Source organism: Giraffa tippelskirchi, chromosome 14 (assembly GCF_054371585.1).
Source record: "Giraffa tippelskirchi isolate mGirTip1 chromosome 14, T2T-mGirTip1v1.2.pri, whole genome shotgun sequence".
Lineage (NCBI taxonomy): Eukaryota > Metazoa > Chordata > Mammalia > Artiodactyla > Giraffidae > Giraffa > Giraffa tippelskirchi.
In genome coordinates this window covers 68015306-68034538 of record NC_137288.1, presented here as the reverse complement: position 1 = coordinate 68034538, position 19233 = coordinate 68015306, and the positions used below count along the sequence as shown (strand labels likewise).

At 42.1% G+C, this 19233-nt stretch overlaps 1 protein-coding gene and 1 long non-coding RNA gene across 8 annotated transcripts in view; one reads left to right on the top strand and one right to left on the bottom strand.

The window, feature by feature from the left end:
• The window catches only part of LOC145534743 (uncharacterized), a 46087-nt gene that overhangs the window by 9362 nt on the left and 17492 nt on the right, over positions 1-19233 (bottom strand). The window contains exon 3 of the long non-coding RNA XR_014074938.1: positions 9150-9308. This is a non-coding gene — a long non-coding RNA (uncharacterized LOC145534743). The remainder of the gene's footprint in view (positions 1-9149; positions 9309-19233) is intronic.
• The window catches only part of ATP8B1 (ATPase phospholipid transporting 8B1), a 107360-nt gene that overhangs the window by 81465 nt on the left and 6662 nt on the right, over positions 1-19233 (top strand). For 6 of the 7 annotated variants that reach the window (XM_081562927.1, XM_081562932.1, XM_081562928.1 and 3 more), the window contains 9 exons: positions 4489-4677; positions 6762-6874; positions 8460-8624; positions 9370-9481; positions 10625-10700; positions 12828-12960; positions 13447-13735; positions 17740-17963; positions 19120-19203. In XM_081562927.1, coding sequence (XP_081419053.1) covers positions 4489-4677; positions 6762-6874; positions 8460-8624; positions 9370-9481; positions 10625-10700; positions 12828-12960; positions 13447-13735; positions 17740-17963; positions 19120-19203 — 1385 coding nt within the window. Of the gene's footprint in view, positions 1-495; positions 499-4488; positions 4678-6761; positions 6875-8459; positions 8625-9369; positions 9482-10624; positions 10701-12827; positions 12961-13446; positions 13736-17739; positions 17964-19119; positions 19204-19233 lie in introns of all 7 variants that reach the window. The other variant, XM_081562931.1, reaches the window with a different exon arrangement.

Here is a 19233-nt window from a genome sequence, read left to right as displayed (position 1 = left end):
CAGTTGGTGTGGCCCCCGTGTTGAGTATGTGTAGGAGGGCACGTGGAGGCTGAGTGTGGAGAAGCTGGGTTGGTTTTCTGTGGCTCTACACTAGATCCCCACAGTGCAGTGGCTTAAATCATCCATTCCTTCACTCACAGTTCTTTAGATGAGATGTCTGTGCAGGGCCTGATGGGGTTCTCTGCCAAGGCCCTCTCTAAAATCCAGGTCAGGCTACTCTGTCGTCTGGAGATCAGCATCCTTTTCCAAGCTGAGAGCAGAATCCAGTTCTCTGAGGTTGCAGGACTGAGGTCTCCATTTCCTTGCTGGCTGTCAGCTGGGGCTGCTCTCTGCTCCCATGGGCCTCTCTGTCTTTCCTTGCCTCATGGTTCCTCCTCTCGTCAAAACCAGCAACCAAGAATCTCCCTGCCATCAACCCCTTTGATGCTTCAATCGCTCTCTCCTTGGGAAGAAGCCAGTCCCTTTTTGAGGACCAGGGCTTCCCTGGTGGCTCAGCTGGTAAAGAATCTGCCTGCAATGCTGGAGACCTGGGTTTGATCCCTGGGTTGGGAAGATGCCCTGGAGAAGGGAAAGGCTACCCACTTCAATATTCTGGCCTGGAGATTGGGGTGTCCATGGACGGTGGCCCACGGGGCCGCAAAGAGTCGGACATGACTGAGTGACTTTCACTTCACTTTGAAATTAAAAGACACTTGCTCCTTGGAAGAAAAGCTATGACTAATCTAGACAGCATATTAAAAAGCAGAGACATTACTTTGCCAACAAATGTCCCTCTGGTCAAACTATGGTTTTTCCAGTAATCATGTATGGATGTGCTGCTGCTGCTAAGTCGCTTCAGTCGTGTCCGACTCTGTGCGACCCCATAGATGGCAGCCCACCAAGCTCTGCCATCCCTGGGATTCTCCAGGCAAGAATACTGGAGTGGGTTGCCATTTCCTTCTCCAGTGCATGAAAGGGAAAAGTGAAAGTGAAGTCGCTCAGTCGTGTCCGACTCTCAGCGACCCCATGGACTGTAGCCTACCAGGCTCCTCCGTCCATGGGATTTTCCAGGCAAGAGTACTGGAGTGGGGTGCCATTGCCTTCTCCCATGTATGGATGTGAGAGTTGGACTAAAAAGAAAGCTGAACGCTGAAGAATTGATGCTTTTGAACTGTGGTGTTGGAGAAGACTCTGAGAGTCCCTTGGACTGCAAGAAGATCCAACCAGTCCATCCTAAAGGAAATCAATCCTGAATATTCATTGGAAGGACTAATGTTGAAGCTGAAACTTCAATACTTTGGCCACCTGATACAAAGAGCTGACTCATTTGAACAGACCCTGATGCTGGGAAAGATTGAAGGTGGGAGGAAAAGGGGATGATAGAGGATGAGATGGTTGGATGGCATCACCAACTCAATGGACATGAATTTGAGCAAGCTCCGGGAGTTGGTGATGGACAGGGAAGCCTGGTGTGCTGCAGTCCATGGGGTCACAAAGAGTCAGACACGACTGAGTGACTGAACTGAACTGAACTGACTGAACTTGAGACTAACCCAATTAGTTTAGGAACACTCAGATAATCTCCTTATCTTATGGTCAACAGGTTTGGACCTTAATTATATCTGTAAAATCCCTTCCCAGCAGTGCCGTGATTAGAGTTTGCTTGAATAACTGGGAGAAAGTGTGTGTACACAGGGGCAGGGTGGGGGCCATCATAGACTCCTGCCCTTGCAGAGGCTGAGAACAGAGTTTGAAAAGAAAGAAGAAAGAAAGAAAATGATGTCTCTTAGTAGTGTCTGAGTCTTTGCGACCCCACGGACTGTAGCCTGCCAGGCTCCTCCGTCCATGAGATTTTTCAGGCAAGAACACTGGAGTGGGTTGCCATCTCCAGAGTTTGAAAGGCTTGGAGATAATGTCTTCACTTGAAGACCTGAAGTATGGATGCACCATGAGATTGTGATTAGAGAGCTGAGTTTTAGAAGTTTTGAGCCAGGACACATCAGATCAGTAAGGAAACTTAGGACCTGGATTAGTGGGAGTTTTTAGGAAGGACGAGCAAGTTACAAATGAGGGGGATATTCAGTCTGAGAGGTAACTTGTTTTAAGACTGGTGACTAGAATTATCAGCCAGAGAAAGCTATGGAATCAGGATAATAAGAGGTGGGGTTTGTTGTTTGAGCATCTTTTTTATTGGAATCAGTTCCGTGATCCACAAATTAGCTTGTACAAGAAAAGAAAGTCTCTTTGGTTGTGTCTCAGTGTGTGGTAAATAAAGAGTTTTCTTACAGGAAAGGTTTCAGGGGTTAATTTTTAGTCCGGATTTCCTCCTGCAAACATCAAGTTGGAATTTGGACCAGATCTCTGAAGTTCCTCCCATCTCTGTTAGTTGGCAATTCTGTGATTCCATTACTAGAACAAAATGGAAGGGTTTTCTTTTAATGATAAAAATATCAGTGTTTGCTCCAGATAGGATTGTCTTTACTCATGGGGACTTTACCACCTTTTATCATTTTGTTCCTTTTTTTCTGCTGGAATACGTTTGCCTTCAGTATGATGTAATATGTCCCCACCAGTGAAACCTGCCGAAGGGAGGGGACCGTGTTCTCACTGCTGCTTGTTTAGCTCTGGTTAAATATTTTACCCTCTGGCATGTGTGCGTGTTTGTAGAACGACTGGATTTAGCAAGTACATTTGTAACTTCTGGTGTGTGTCTTTCTGGGTGAACAAACAGATAGCAGCCCCATCTTTAATTCCTATTTGGGAGTGATGAGTATTGGCTTAGAGCGAGCCATCTGAGTATGTCTGTCAAGGGAGGAGAGTGTGGGGATGGGGCATTTAGCTCTACCTGTAGCCTGCTTCCCTGGTGGCTCAGGCGGAAAAGAATCTGCCTGCAATGAAGGAGACCTGGGTTCCATCCCCGGGTTGGGAAGATCCTCTGGAGAAGGGAATGCAGCCCACTCCAGTGGAGAATGCCTGGAGAATCCCCGTGGACAGAGGAGCCTGGCGGGCTACAGTCCACGGGGTCGCCAAGAGTCAGACACGACTGAGCGACTAAGCACACAGCCCTTCACCCTGGAGCATCCGCCCTCCCCTGTGGAGAGACGATGTCAAGAGCTGCCCGTGGTGGAGACAAAATGCCTTTCCTGTGAAAATTCGTCTGACAATAGACATACTTTTCATTCTACTTGGAGGTGGAAGAATGAAGAGTCGAAAAACACCAACTCTTGGATAGGCAGAGCTTTTTAAAAAAAATGTTTTTTTAAACTGACGTACAAAGAGAAGCATATAGCTTGGTGAATTTTCACCAGCCGAATACTCCCTTGTCATGAATGCCTGGATTTTTACAAACACAACATCATACGTCCCCTAGACGCCCTTTCCTGTCCCCTTTCTGTCATTGCCCCTCCAGAGGGGACTGCTGTCCTGGCTTTGAATAGTGTGGGTCAGCTTTGTCTGCTTGGGGGTCCGCGTGAATGGAATTACGTGGTTATGTACTTGTGGTGTCTGGCTTCCCTCAGCATTGAGAGGTTTGCTTCTGTTGTGAAGCAAGTTTGCAAGTTGTGAAGTAAATGTGGTTTCCCATTATTTAACTTTCAAAATCAAGATATTGAACAGATTGATACATTTTGAGATTTTTTAAATTATGAGAATATAGCTAAGGTGAAGAAGGTTCTAGAAGGATAACCTGGTACAACCCTTTTAGAAAACAAGTGAGTAATACATGTGACAGCAGGCTTAAAAATTATCAGTGTTGTTTACCTCAGTATTTTCATTACTAGGAAGCTATCCTTAGAAAATAGGAAAACCTTTATACACATATAGAATACTTATTACAGTGTTATTTTGGGGAGTAAAAATATTATGGAAAGGCACTTGGTGCCTGTAATAGGAAAACGGTCACACGTTACATTTACAGATTACATTTCTTTAAAATAATGCATAGAAAGAATTGTTAAAGCTGTGATGACATGCTCAAAATACAATGTTAAAATAATCAGGATGTAAATGTATATTTAGCATGCTAGAAAGTATTAGAGAAACAGGCATTTCCAGAAGGACAGAAAGAAATAAAAAGCTATCAATAGTGTTGTTCTTCCTCTGGATGGTAGGGTTATGAGGTTTTTTTTTCCCCCTATTCTTGGCCAGATTTATTTTTTCACTTCTAGTTTATATTAGTTTATAATTAGAAATAAAAGTTTAAAAACTGTGAACGTTGGCACACTCCTGAAGAATCAGTGATGTGTATTCTTGGGAATGTTTTGGGCTTTGCAACAGAGTTGGCCCTCTGTATCCATGATGTAGAGTGCCAACTGTATCTACTGTAGTCTGCCGCTTTCTAGAAGGGACCAGAGCATCGATGGAATTTGTTATCTGTGGGCACTCCAGGAACCAATCCCCCGTAGGTATCAAGGGATAACTGGACATCCTCACCCCGCGTGTGAACCACACTGGTGAACACTCGCTGGCCAGCTCAGCTTTTCTGGTCTTCTCTCTTGCCTCTTCTGTTAGGTCAACTCAACTACCAGGCAGCCTCCCCTGACGAGGGCGCTCTGGTAAGCGCCGCCAGGAACTTCGGCTTTGTCTTCCTCGCCAGGACCCAGAACACGATCACCATCAGTGAGCTGGGCACGGAGAGGACCTACCATGTTCTCGCCCTTTTAGACTTCAACAGTGACCGGAAGCGGATGTCTGTAATTGGTAGGTCTCCCTCAGAGTATGTCTGTCAATCATTCACTGAGATGCTACCTCTTGCACATTTAGCAACACCAGGATTAAAACAGGCAATGAATGAACCCCTTGGCTCCTGGAGGACTTCTGCAGACTTGTTGAAACTAGTGTTTCCTTGCTTCATTCTACACGATGTCCATCACTCAAAGGGACAAACTGCAGTAGATCTGAGTCTTGCGTCATGTCTTCAACGATGTGGGCTGTCAGCTGTGAAATCTGGGTGGCAGCTCTGTGGCTGGTAGACCCACAGCATGAGCTTTTCTATCGTGAGTTGCTCCACGCATTTCTGCTGGGGCCTTGCAGGACGTCAGGGAAGGGAAAAGAGAAGCAGGAGAGGAGCTCTGAGAACAGCGAGGCTGTGCTTACAAATGAAAATTCTCCCTCCAGCTCAGGCACAACGTAACAGGAACCCAAGAAGAAACCGTGATCACTTCCTAATATTGAAATGTTTTAAGTTCATAGTTTGAAATCATTGCAAACTTACAGAAAACTTGCAAGAACGCTTTAAAGAATCCTGTACTTTCTTCCATGTCCAGTTGTTAGCATTGGTCACAAGTTCTTTGTCATTGTCATTTAGAGGTTCTTGTTTTCTGAACCATTTGAGAGTCGATTAAGGGCATTGAGGTCTAATGTCCCTTTCCCCCAAATACTTAAGTAGGTATTTCTTAAGATCAAGAAACTTCACTTATTGTTATGTCCAGTATGGTGATCAGAATCAGAAAACTCAACATTACAGTGTTATTATCTAACCTACAGAGTGTTTTCAAATTTTACCAGGGATTTTCTTTCCGATTCAGGACTCCACCCAAGATGCCACATTGCATTCAGGGATCTGGTCTCCTTTATCCTGTGAGAGTTCCACAACCTGTTTTTGATCTTTTGCACATTGACATTTTTGAAAAGCACAGGGCTGTTACCTTGCGGAAAGTCCCTCAGTTTGGGCCCGTCTGATGTTCCCTCATGACTAGATGCAGATGATGTCCTGTTGGCAGGAAGGGTGCCTAGATTGGTGCCGTGTCCTTCCCAGCACGGCATATCAGAAGGTACATGATTGCAGGTCACATCAGCTTGGATCACTTGGTTAAGTGACATCTATAAGATTTTCCACCATGAGACTGACTTTTTACATTTTATTTTTTAATTGGAGTATAAGCAGTTCACAATGTTGTGTTAGTTTCTGCTGTACAACAACGTGACTCAGCTATAAGTATACACATATCCCCTCCCTCTTGGCCTTCCTCCCATCCTGCTGTCCCCGCCGTCGAGGTCAGCGCAGAGCTGAGCCCGCTGTGCCGTGCAGCAGGTTCCCGCGAGCTGTTCATTGTACACGTGGAGGCGTGTATATCAGTGCTGCTTCCAGTTCAGCCCACCCTCTTCTCCCCTCCTCCGCCACATCCACAAGTCTGTTCTATTTGCAGGGCAGGAGTAGAGATGGACTTTTTAACCAATATATAGGTTAACTGCTTCCTGGTTTAGTCTCATCTTACTGATACTATTACTGAGTTAAATGATTAGTCTCATTTTTACTGAGTGCTTCCTGTGGTCCTAACACTGATCTGGGCTGATGATCATGCCTGGCGTCTACCTTAGAGAACTTAAAATCTAGTTAGTGGTGAGACACGTGATGCAATTAAAGTACTTCAGAGATCAAAAAAGCCAAGAAAATGGTCATAAGGAGTCATGTTAATGGTCTGAGAATTAAAGGCAGTGACTGTTGTGGATTTATAGATAAGGGTTTCTACTGGCTGGCACGGACAGAGAAGTCTATATCGAAAAAACCAACACGTAGTAGGGAGCCAATAAATATTTGCTGAAAGAATAAGCAGGCATCTGGAAAACTGAGCTGGCTAAAGGAATCTTTTCATATTTATTTCACTATTGCGTTCTATGTAGGCTTACCAATTGTTGAGAGCAACATTTTTCTAGGTCCACTGCTTATTTTAAACTAATTATGAATGATCAGCACTGTAACCCTTCAGAAGATTAACTGTATAGTTTTCCTTAAGAAATCAAACATTAACTTGATTATTGGCTTTTCCTTCTCTCACTGCTAGTAAGAACCCCAGAAGGCAATATCAGGCTTTACTGTAAGGGTGCTGACACTGTGATTTATGAACGGTTACATCGAACGAATCCTACGAAACAAGAAACGCAGGATGCCCTGGATGTAAGTCTCACTTCCACTCTTTATGCCATGGATTCCAAACTTACTTTTTAGTACTATCTCTGAAGCTGGAGTGAAAGCTTTGTGCTACCTGTTGACCCTTCTGTCGTCTTGGTGTAGCTGAGTGGAAAGAGCACCCAAGTAGGAATATGGCAGGCTGGTTCTGATTCTGCCACAGAGGCTGACTTCCTAGGAAACGAGCTCAGTGCATCTAGGTTGGCAGGACCTGCAGGACTGACCCAGGACAAAGGCTGGTCTTTCTTCCGGGGACCTTAAGCGAGTTACATAACCATCCTGTGCCCTAGACTCAGTATCTGTGTGGCCTCCCAGAATTCCAGTGTCCTACAAACAGTGAAGTCAAGAAAACATTCCTATAGGATAGGGCATGAGAAAGCAGTGCGCTGGATAATCGATGTCTTTGTTAGAGAATCAGTTTGGTCTTCATTACTTCAAACTTGCTATTTTAGGGGATGATGTGATCTCAGAGAGTCAGACACAGGTGAGCACCTAAGCACGCACACATGTGCTTGGTCCGGTGATACTGCAGTTTTTCAGAATGCTTCTGGAAATCTGAGAATTGTACACCCACCCCCATATTGTTTTGTGTTTATATAATGATGGCAGTGAAGCCAGGAGGATGAGTCCTTAATTGCCTGCATGAACTATCCCCGCAGGGGGACAGTTCATACATGGGGGGTTGGTGCGAGGGAAAGCAAGGTGCACAGTCCCCAGCGCTTAGTCAGCGCTCAGTGAAGGGGCCTTGTTCCCCTCCACTTGGAGGGTCTGCGTATGGGGCCAAAGGCCCTTCAGAAAAAGCCCCATGAATATGTTGTTTACTAAGTGGGGTCACATTTTAAGGTTATATGTGTGTTGCTGAAGCAGTTACAGTGGATAATTCCTCACGAGAATTTGAATGAGGGCGGTCTAATTGAATACATGCAGAACTTGCCAAAGAGTCTTTGAAAGCAAACCCTCACATGGGTGAACCAGTTCTGCTATTTTGACTAGACAAGATGTGATTGTGAAGTAATGAAACATTTTTACTGGTTCACATTTAAGCTATTTTAAAATGGCTTAAATTTGGTTCACCATGATTAAAATTTACAGACCCTTTTTCATGAAAATGTTTTGTCTCAGCTTTAACCACGGCTCCTGTCTTTCAGAATTGGTTTGAGGGAATAACGCTTGGTTGAGAGTTCATAGTCTTTGAACTTGTAACCGTTTGTGGAAACAAATTGTAAAGTTGTCAGGTCTGGTTTATAAAACCTTTATATCACAAGGCACCATCCTTGGACTCTTATTTTCTTAGTTGTTAAGGGTTTTGTTCATTCTCATGACTCAATTTAGAAGAAAGTTATACTTTTCCCTTTAATTAGGGAACTACAAATAAACAGTTCTATGATTTTGAGAATACTTAGGAAAACAAAGTATTAATATTTGTTTACTTTCCTCTATGGAATGTGTGTGTACAGAATCATTTCACAGTCTCTTTTTAAATTATCTTATTGTATCACTGCTAAATGAGGTTTCAAACTTACATAAAAATAACTGTTCTTTGGGTGGTTGGATTGTCTTTTAAATTAAACAGATCTTTGCAAGTGAGACTCTTAGAACACTGTGCCTTTGCTATAAGGAAATTGAAGAAAAAGAATTTGAAGAATGGAATAAAAAGTTTATGGCTGCCAGCATAGCCTCAACCAACCGGGACGAAGCTCTGGATAAAGTATATGAGGAGATTGAAAAAGATTTAATTGTGAGTTTTAACCTTTGTAACTCTTCCCTTGATATTCTGAACAGAATTGGAAATCTTAGTAAGTTTTATTACATTTTTGATCTCACTCTTGAAATACAATTCAAACTGTAGTATTTGAAACTGGTACAGTGGAACTCAGTCATTTGAATTTTTTTTCAGCAAGCAAAATAGCAGTTGCCATTATGAGAAACCAAAAGACGGAAAACACTATGAGATTCTGATTCTATTATTTTTATATCACTTATTAAAATTCATTTTATACACTAATAAGCCAGCATATACTTATTACATAATGAGAATTACTCAGATGATTTATATTGTGCAAAATCTTGAAATAAGAAAAACACACCATTTGTAGAGACTTTCCCAAGTTTAATACTTATTGCTTGTAGAGTTTTGATGAAAAGGAAATGTTCAACAGATAGTGAGCGTTGACCTTTAGCAAAAGAAATTGGTTTGTATCCGTGTAAAGTAGTATACACACAACAAAATTATATATTTTTAATGTCCTTGATTTGTACTTACATTTTTGTTTTGGTGAATTACTGTAAGGAAAAAGACTTGGGCTGCTTGGTTTTGGTGAATGTGGAACACGGCAGCCTTCCCAGTTAATGCTGGCCACTGGCGCCTGTAGTACAGCAGCTGGGGTGTATTTAGCCCTTCTGCTTTTTACAAGTTGGCAGGCTGCAAATACAGAACATGTTTGGCTTATTTGCTAATTTCTTTCTTTGAATGTACATTCCAGCTATTAGGAGCAACAGCTATTGAAGACAAGCTACAAGATGGAGTCCCAGAAACTATCTCAAAACTTTCAAAAGCTGATATTAAGATCTGGGTGCTCACTGGAGACAAAAAGGGTAAGTCAGTTTGCAGGGAAGCATATCTGTTAATTCACAAATATCCATAGCTCCTGTCTCCCCTGCTCAAGGTGACCTTCTCGGACTTCCCATCCTGCACAAGCACTGTCTGTTCCTCTGGGGCAGAGATGCTTCCCTGAGAAATCCTTCTGTGTTACTCCAGCCTACCCTGACCGCCTCCTTCCCGAAACTCCCTTGGTGGCAGAGTTTATTCCTTGTAACTGAGCTCCTGCTCATGTCTTGCTGGCTGTGTTCTCTGCCCGCCATGGGCTCCTGTCCTCAAAGGGCCAGCCCTCTGCTCCCTTCTCTCCTCCCCAGCACTTTAAATCTGTTGGGCATAGAGCAGAAGAGCATAACATGCTGAACAGCAGCTTTGGTTTTCTTACCTCTATTGCTTGAAAATTGTAATTTTATCCCCACAGGAAGATTCTAATTTTTAAACTCAGAGCTCAACAAGGAATTGATTGTTGTGTTATCATTTCTATTGATTTTTTACTCCAGAAGCCTTCCATGGGAAACTAGATATTTGTCTTACCCTGACATTGTTGATGGATTACACACTCTGATAAGCTAAGGAATTAGTCCCCACCTCAAACAAGTGGTGGTGGTGGTGGAAAAGGGGAGAAAATGTCCAGTAGGAGCCACACGTGAGGGTTTGTGGAAATGGTTACCCTTCCCATCTTGTGTGTGTGTGAGTCACTCAGTCCTGTCCGACTCTTCGCGACCCCATGGACGAGAGCCCACCAGACTCCTCTCTCCATGCAGTTCTCCAGGCGAGAATACTGGAGTGGGTTGCCATTCCTTTCTCCAGGGGATCTTCCCGACCCAGATTAAACCACATGAACTAGATGTGTTCAGTATTTCAATGAACATTGATTTTACTAAATAACCAGCTTTCACATTTGATATTATAGCATATTTCATTATTAAAAACATCTCGACCAGACTTTGACTTATTAGACTTATTACAGAGAAAAGGATTTTTTTCCTTTAGTGATGTCTAGACATTGCTACAAAAAAAATCAAAAAGTATATTTGATTGAATCTGGTTGTTTCACTAATTGAAAAAATCGTTACTAGATGAAGCCCATTATTAAATTCATCAGTAGGAATGACATTTGACTTCATTTTTTTCTGTTGTAGAAACTGCTGAAAATATAGGCTTTGCCTGTGAACTTCTTACTGAAGATACCACTATCTGCTACGGGGAAGATATCAGGTGAGTGAAGGGCCTGCGGTGAGAATATGTAACATCTCATTTTTATAAAACCAAGACTGGACAGTACACACAGATACAGAGATGGAGCTAGAATGTGGCACTTGCGACAGTTTCCGTGAAACAGGAGACAACAGGCAGCTCCAAGTCACCACACTTCAACCTTCTGTCATAGTGAAACTTGCGCCCTTATTTGCCCTTTCAGGGGCTGTTTTTCTGTATTCCTTGCAAGCCCTCAGCGCTTGCCTGCTGAAAAAGGAAGTGGGCTTGAGACATCACTAATTATGAATTAGATTTCATATTTTTCCTCTCCAAGCCTTTAGGGATATGTCTCAATCACTCCTTATTTTCAACTTGAAAATGAGAAGTTAATGTGGAAAAAGAATAATAGCTACCTCATCTTCTAGTGCAGTGGTTCTCAAGCCAGGTTGGGGAGGTGGGGACTCTGCCTTCTGGGGAACATCTGGCGATGTCTGTAGACATCTTTGGTTGTCGCAGTGGGGAAGGTGGGGTGCTCCTGGCTTCTAGTGGGGTAGGGGCCAGGTGTGCTGTGAAACATCCTATAGTACCTGTAACAGCCACATATAGCAAAGAATCAACTAGTCTACACCATCAGCAGTGCCAGGTTGAGAAACCCATTCTTGAAGGTGAGAAACCCCTTCTTCTATGTGTGTAAGACGGAAAATCCTGGCTGACCGTTAGGAGACCTGAGTCCTCGTTGCATTTTCCCCATCAGCTTGTTGCAGGCAAATCATATTATCTGTCTCGGACTTAATTTCCTTGTTTGTTAACATGAAGAGATTGGGTATTTACAGACCCTTTTACTCCAAAATTCCATGACTCATTTTCATATCTCATGAGTGAGCTGTATGTGGTCTTCTCAATAATTTGTTGATATAAAGCTCGGAGAATAACTCAAAAGCAGACATAACTTTATGTGGAAATAAGTTATTCTTTTCTGTCCAACAGTGGTCACTGTTCATAGCACACTAGGGTTCACCCCAGTATATTATAATTCTGATCAAGATTGCCTTCTGTTGCTTGTGAACACATTTTCAACTGTATCTTCTTTTAGCCACCTTTGTCAAATAATAAAGTACCCAGAACATGGTGCCTCTGTGGTAGAGGAATCAAGACTTAGTAACATTATATGTCACTTGATTTAAAAAATGGGCAAAAGACTTGAATAGGTATTTCTCCAAAGAGATGTATAAATGGCCAATAAGCATATGAAATAATGCTCAACATCACTAATCACTAAAGAAATGCAAATTAAAACCAGTTTCACCTAACACTGATTTAGGATGGCTACTATTTTAAAAACACAGAAAATAGTGTTTGTACAAGTATATGGAAAATTGAAACCTTTGCGCACTGCTGGTGAATTTAAAATGGTGCAGTCACTATGGAAAACAGTATGATGACTCTTCAAAACATTTTAAAATAGAATTATCATGATCCAGCAGTTCCATTTCTATATATATATATATCCCAATGAATGAAAAGCAGGGATTTGAACAGCTATTTGCACACCCATGTTCATAGTGGCATTAATCACAAGAGCCAAGAGGTGGAAGCAACTCAAGGGTTCACTGACGGATGAATGGAAACAAAATGTGATATATCCATATGGTGGAATATTGGGGCTTCCCTAGTGGCTCAGACAGTAAAGGATCTGCCTGCAATGCAGGGTATTATTCAGCTTTGAAAAGGAAGACAGTGTTGACATATACTACAACATGAATGGACCTTAAGAAGAGTGAAATGAGCCACTATTAACTGCAATAAGCCAATTACAAAAAAGCATATACTGTATGATTCCATTATGTGAGTTATCTGGGGTGGTCATATTCATAGAAAGAGAAGTGGTGGTTACCAGGAGCTGGGGGAAGGGGAAACAGGGAGTTGGTATTTAATGAGTATGGAGTTTCATTTTTAAAGATGAAAAAGTTCTGGAGATTAGCAATGTGAATATACATAATGCTACTGAACTGTATACTCATATAGTTAAAGATGATAACTGTTATGCTAATGTGTTTTTTAATTGTTATTTTAAAAAGATTGTATATTAAAATTATCTCACAATCAAGGGCATGTTCATGGTCTTATACACACTTAAATTTTCCCCAGTGCTCTTCTTCATACAAGGATGGAAAACCAGAGGAATAGAGGGGGAGTCTATGCAAAATTCGTACCCCAAGTGTATGAACCTTTTTTTCCATCTGGTGGAAACCGTGCCTTAATAATCACTGGTTCTTGGTTGGTATGTATCATTAGCGTCTCTCCCTTTGGCTCAAACTAAAGCAGGTCATTCTGAACTAATTTTAGATGGTTTCATATTAATTACCAATGTTAAAATCTGTTAGCCTATAAATGAAAGGGCAATTTCCTAAGCCTGAGAGTTAATATTATATGATGCATAAAATAAGTGACACATACAATGATGTATATAGTATTATGATGTGTATATGCTACATATTATATGATCATAATATTATACATAATAATATATGATATAAACTGGTAGCAGTGGTTACTACTAGTTTGTCAACTAACAGAAAATTTTAATTTTCTTCATTGTACGTTTAAAATTTTTCTATAATTTTGTAGTAAATATTTCATAATCAGAACAATATCATTAATGACATAGCCCCAGAATTATCCCTCAGATGATTAAAATCTTGGGAATGGTACTCTTGATATAAAACCCCAAATAGACTGTCATCCTTTCCCCTCCTTAATTTCACAGAATGAAATTCTTCTCGAGAAAAAGTCCAAGAGAAGTAAGATTCTGAAGCTGAAGTTCCCCAGGACGGAAGAAGAGAGACGCCTGCGGACACAGAGCATGAGGAAGCTGGAGGTGAAGAAGGAGCAGCAGCAGCAGAACTTCGTGGACCTGGCCTGCGAGTGCAGCGCAGTCATCTGCTGCCGCGTCACCCCCAAGCAGAAGGCCATGGTGGTGGACCTGGTGAAGCGGTACAAGAAGGCCATCACGCTGGCCATCGGGGACGGCGCCAACGACGTCAACATGATCAAAAGTGAGTCTCGCTCACAGGCCGGGGCCACCCGAGCTGCCAGAAAGGAAATGGCAGGACCATTTCGGGGGGTAGTCTCTTTCATTGCTTGGGCTGTCATAAAGCAGACCTTTGACAAAGGCACTTACCTGTGGTGACGACACCTGTGACCCTGCCCTCAGGAAGCTTACAGTCCATCTAGTAGGAGTGCAGCAGGCATGACTATGCTATACACGGTGCCAAGTTTCGGGTTGGCCAAACGGGCCAAAAAGCTTGATCAGAGTTTTCCATAACGCCTAATGGAAAAACCCACACAAACCTTTTAGTTAGCCCAGTAGGAGATGAATTTCACGTGGGTGACCTTATCCTTGTTTCCTTCTATTGCATACGTTAGGGTTTGGTTTTTTCTCTTGCCGCTTCTCCTCCTGTATTTCTTTAGGGTTTATTGAAAACCCTACTATATAGTAAGTTTTGCAAAAATCTCTGCTGAGCTTGGCATAAATTAATGAATTCTGTTATTTGTTTGGGGAATATTACTCTCCCACACCTAAGCATTGTTTTCTGGGGCTTTCTTCTTGCTGTTGGTCAATTATTGAACTTCACCATTGGGTGACCTTGTGTGAGCTCACAGTAACACACCTGGCATTGAAGCAAAGTTCCAATGTGGCCACAACATTCTCCTGACCTCCCAAGGTCTTTTTGCTTGTTGGAGGACCCTAGGTATCCACAGATGAAAGGACTGAGTCCTATCTTGTAAAAATACAGTTTTGCTGGTATTAAAGCATTCAGAACAAAATCCATATCAGTATGTCTAAATCCTGGTCCTTTTGTTTCCCTGTAGAACTTGTAATGAAAATGCCTGAACTAATGAGATCTGAATACTTGCCTTCATCCTAATACCAACATGCTGTGTCACCCTGGGCTCATGTTCAGGCGTCAGATTTCTCATTTGAGAACAAGAAAATTGTCTCTGATGTCACCTCTAGCTTTGTGATATTATTCTTAAGAACAATCCATGGCATGTATACACATGTCCTGTAGTGCTGGGTAGCTTAAATGAATTATGTATATAACTTGACTTTGAATTCAGCCTATTTTGTAACTCACGCGTCTCTTTCTTTCCTTAGAGTCTCTTCCTCTTCCTCCTCCTTGATATATACTAAGAATATTCCAGCTTTATCTTCCTCTACAGGAGTCGGCTCTGTGATGTACGTCTTCTTGCTTCCTTACCATGTGTATGTCTGTGGCCTCTACCGGTTTGATTTCTCTGCACTGTTTTGCACATGCTCATCCTGCCATGCGAATGGCATTTCTTGTTATGAATCAGATGTTTCCTTCCTCTGTAGCCAGTTCTAGTTTATTTTCCATTGTGTACCTTAACATAAATACCTCTGCCAAAAAAGCAAGTAACTCAAACATGATTTTTCTTCAGCTATAACGAAGACTTCTAGGTACTGGGGAAAGGGGATTACCTTACAGACTTACACATCTGATTATGTGAGAGACTTGAAAACGTTTTTGTTCCTCTGTGTTCACTAGTTGATAGCAAAAGGGATCACAGAGAGTCGGCATAGATGAATCTCCTAGAGACTGTTTTTTCTTAAGTTGTTTTAAGCATTTTATTAAGCCATGTTATATGGTAGATGCTTTTATATATAATGTAGGAGGCATCCTTTTGGGATGAAAATCAGAGAAACTCAGGTCTCCTTCAAAGTCGTAGTTTAATTTAGGTATTGTTAAGTACCTCTTTGAACTTTGTGAAAACTGTTATCTCTTTTACCTGCATCAGGAACAATGTACAGAAATAAATTATTTATAAAGAAGTACAGTGGAATTTAAGTGTCTAAAAAAATCTTGACCATTTCCTAATATGTTTCATGGTTAGTGGTGTAGTCCAGCAGAAGTGGAGGGAATTGCAGTCTACCAGTTTGCCCCTAGCAAGGACCCAAGGACCCTCAGAGGCTGCCCTCTCCCTCTTTTCTGCCTGAAGATGGCTGGCAGGTGGTGTTTTACTTGGCCTAAACCCTGAGAATGATCAACAGGCATTAAAGAGGGAGGAAGAAACTATCAGTTTGTTAGGGAATTATGAAGCAATCTAATCAGAAGGCATTTAAAACCACATCTGAAACTTCAGGAAAATCTAAGTGTCTGTATTTAGTTTTTAAGAAAACACAAACAGTGTGGCCTTATAAAGTCCATCTGTTTAGTTGCCTTGAGTCACCCTGTGAACTGTGGCAATGTTCACTTCACATACTGTCCTTGGTCTGCACCACAGAGGCTGACCTGGATGTCATGGCCAAGCACAGAGGCTCCTCGTCCTTGGCTCTGAAGGAATCGCAACATTTCCCTGTTACTTGTTCAGGAAAAAAGGCCATGGTTTGGTAGGAAAGAGCAGTCTGGCAACCATGACTGGTCATTAAGAACTATTTATGTGTTTAGAAAGAGGTCATAAATATTGATCGAGATGCAGGTTTTTTTTTAGAATTGCTGAGTGTTATTTAAAAATGTAGGTTTTGGACAAGTCACTGTGTTAACGTCTTGAATTTGTCAGACCTTGTATTCTGCAACTGGGGCAGGGGTTTTGGAGCTTTTCGTTGGAAACTCTGCTGAACTGGCAGACACTTCTCAGGGTCTGAGCACAGTAGACTGTGTTCTCCAACACATGTTCTCAAAATGATCTCACTATTTGTCTTCCATGACTTTTAAGACCTAGATCAAACTCATAATTCTCTAAGTGGAACATATAATTTAATGACTATTGGAAAGATGGATAAAACTGGGACTATTATTTTTATCCATTCTGGAAACCTTCCTCCCCTTAAAACAACTGTCTGTCCTAAGCTCTCAGTGGGCCATGAATAAGCCTTTGAAAGTTTAATAGTATCTAACTTAAAACACTTTTGATTGCAAGTCTTGGAGAACAATTAAAGTTAGCATACGAGAAAAAGAAGCCTAATTTAAAAACTGTAAATATGTGCTGCTCGAGAAGCCAGGTCTCTGGATAATGCTAGAACCAAGAAGCAGTACCAAGAGCCCAGTGTCTCTCTCTCTCATCCTTTCTCTAGATTACGTTATTTCTCAGCGCCTCAGAAAGAAGTATATCCATCCCACAACTCAAGAATTTACATGCTAACATTCCAGACAAACACACACAAGTCCTAATTCCAAAACACCAAGAGAGACTGAGGGAAACGAATCCCTACAGGCACTCTGAGTAGGAAGTGATTAATACAGGGAACTAGGTGCTCATAGAGATTCTGGATGGACTGAGGGAGGTTGGTTCCAGGTGGTGTCTCCAAGTCTGGGTCACTTGCCAGAGGAGTTTTTAGAGTTGAGGCTCCTCTGAAGAGCTGTCCAGTCAAGAAGCCCTTGCAGCTGTTTATCAGCATCCAGGAAGCTAGAGAATGGATACATAGAGTCTGCTGCAGAAATGCCAAACAGGGAAGGGATGCTGGGCTCCCATCTACTTCTGCTTCCAAGTCACAAGTGGGGCCAAACAAGTGGAACCTAATTCACAAGGAGGACCTAGCTGCAAGGGAGTCTGAGCAATGTAGGGGTTTTATTTGCTTTCCCACCTCTCTAATTAGAGTAAAATTTTAGAATGAAGAATGAGAGCCAATTCATAGTAACTACCACAGATTACATATCTGCCCATGGCTGACTCAGCTGTGGCCAGGGAGGCAGGGAGACATGGTATATAAATGGGTGCTTAGGGCTCACCCCATGGTCAGGAAGGATGGCTTATGAGCTGGGCAGATAATCCAAATGGAATTCATCACCTATTGAGATCCTTACACAAATATTTATGGAGGCCCAACCATGTGCTCTGTGTAGCAACCTGTACCTGTGACTGAGTTCAGAACCTGGGGGTAGAGGATTGTGAGCAATAGCTTTCACATTTATTGTTTCATAAATGTCAGGGGTTTTTTTTGTTTGTTTTTGTATTGCCATAGAAATATTTTTATCATCTCAATGTTTTGCTTTAAAATAAGCTTATGATTCACAGTATCTGCTTCCTCACCCCATAGCTGCCCACATCGGTGTTGGAATAAGTGGACAAGAAGGCATGCAAGCTGTCATGTCCAGCGACTATTCCTTTGCACAGTTCAGATACCTGCAGAGACTGCTGTTGGTGCATGGCCGGTGGTCTTACATAAGGATGTGCAAGTTCCTGCGATACTTCTTTTATAAAAACTTTGCATTTACTTTGGTTCATTTCTGGTACTCCTTCTTCAATGGGTACTCTGCACAGGTAATATACCACCATCATCATTATTATTAAATGAGTAATGCTCTTCTCTTACATGAATAACACTACTTCTGAAAAAAAAATTTATATATTTCCCTTCCACGTTCACAGTTTTGATGCTGTCTCTTAATAATTGAGACATAGATCAATTAAGTTTATGAATTTTCTAAAATGTTTCTGGTGCTTTGAACTTACTTTGCCTTTAAAAAAAGGCAGGATTTGTTCCTGGGCTGTTCACTTCTGTGTGTCTTTGCCTTCACCTTAGATTTTTTTTTTTCCCAAGTCATCTTACCTTTAAGAATAGTGATAACAAATTGTCAGCTTTGAACAAACTCTTCAGATTTAAGTATAGTTATATTGTGACTAAAGGGATTATATAAATTTCAGGTGATCATAGACCCATTATGTCTCCATTGCTGTTGGTTTTTAAATTTTATCTCTTGCTGAAATAGGAGTGGGAACATATCTAACATGTTAAATTGGTGATATGGCAGAAAAATACCATTAGTAAAATATGAACCTAAGCCAGTGCCTGTGGTTGTCCAAACCTCTGATGCTATGCCACAGACAACTGGCAGGAGGAGGGCCGATGTAGAAACTGGACCAGGGGGTCTTGAGCAAGACTGGAACCTTCTTCCTGCTTCTGTGCAGGACTGTGCATCAATGTTGGTGCTGAGTCAGCCCGTTTCCTCTATCCATCCTGATCCTCCCCCCGCCCCCCGAGGACTGGTGTGTGCACAGTCTTGCTTTTCCCTTTCAGAAGCCTCTTATGCTCAAAATATTTTTTTATAATGTTTAACTGGATATGCTGGACCAGCAAGATAAAAGCAAATTTGAATGGTACAAAGGTACTTTTGAACCAGTTGGATGAAATCTAATTCATTAATAAAGAAGATGAACACGGATTTGTTTTCCAGCATTTTTCAAATAGACCAGATTCTTTTCCCCACTTATTTGAGGAGGAAGATGACTGTGAGAAGCCCTTTGATTCTGCCCACTCCATTGAAACAAACTCATGCCTACTGCGGGCGTATCTGGCGGGGGCGCGGGTGTCCTCTCCCTGGGGATTTCCCTGCTTTGAGAGGGCAGGTGCATGCATGCTGGCTAGCCTGGCAATGTTTCTTGGTTGGTGACACACAGGCCTTGTCATCTCCTACAGACCGCGTACGAAGACTGGTTCATCACCCTCTACAACGTGCTCTACTCCAGCCTGCCTGTGCTCCTCATGGGGCTGCTCGACCAGGTAGGAGCCCAGCACAGACGGGGTGCTCTG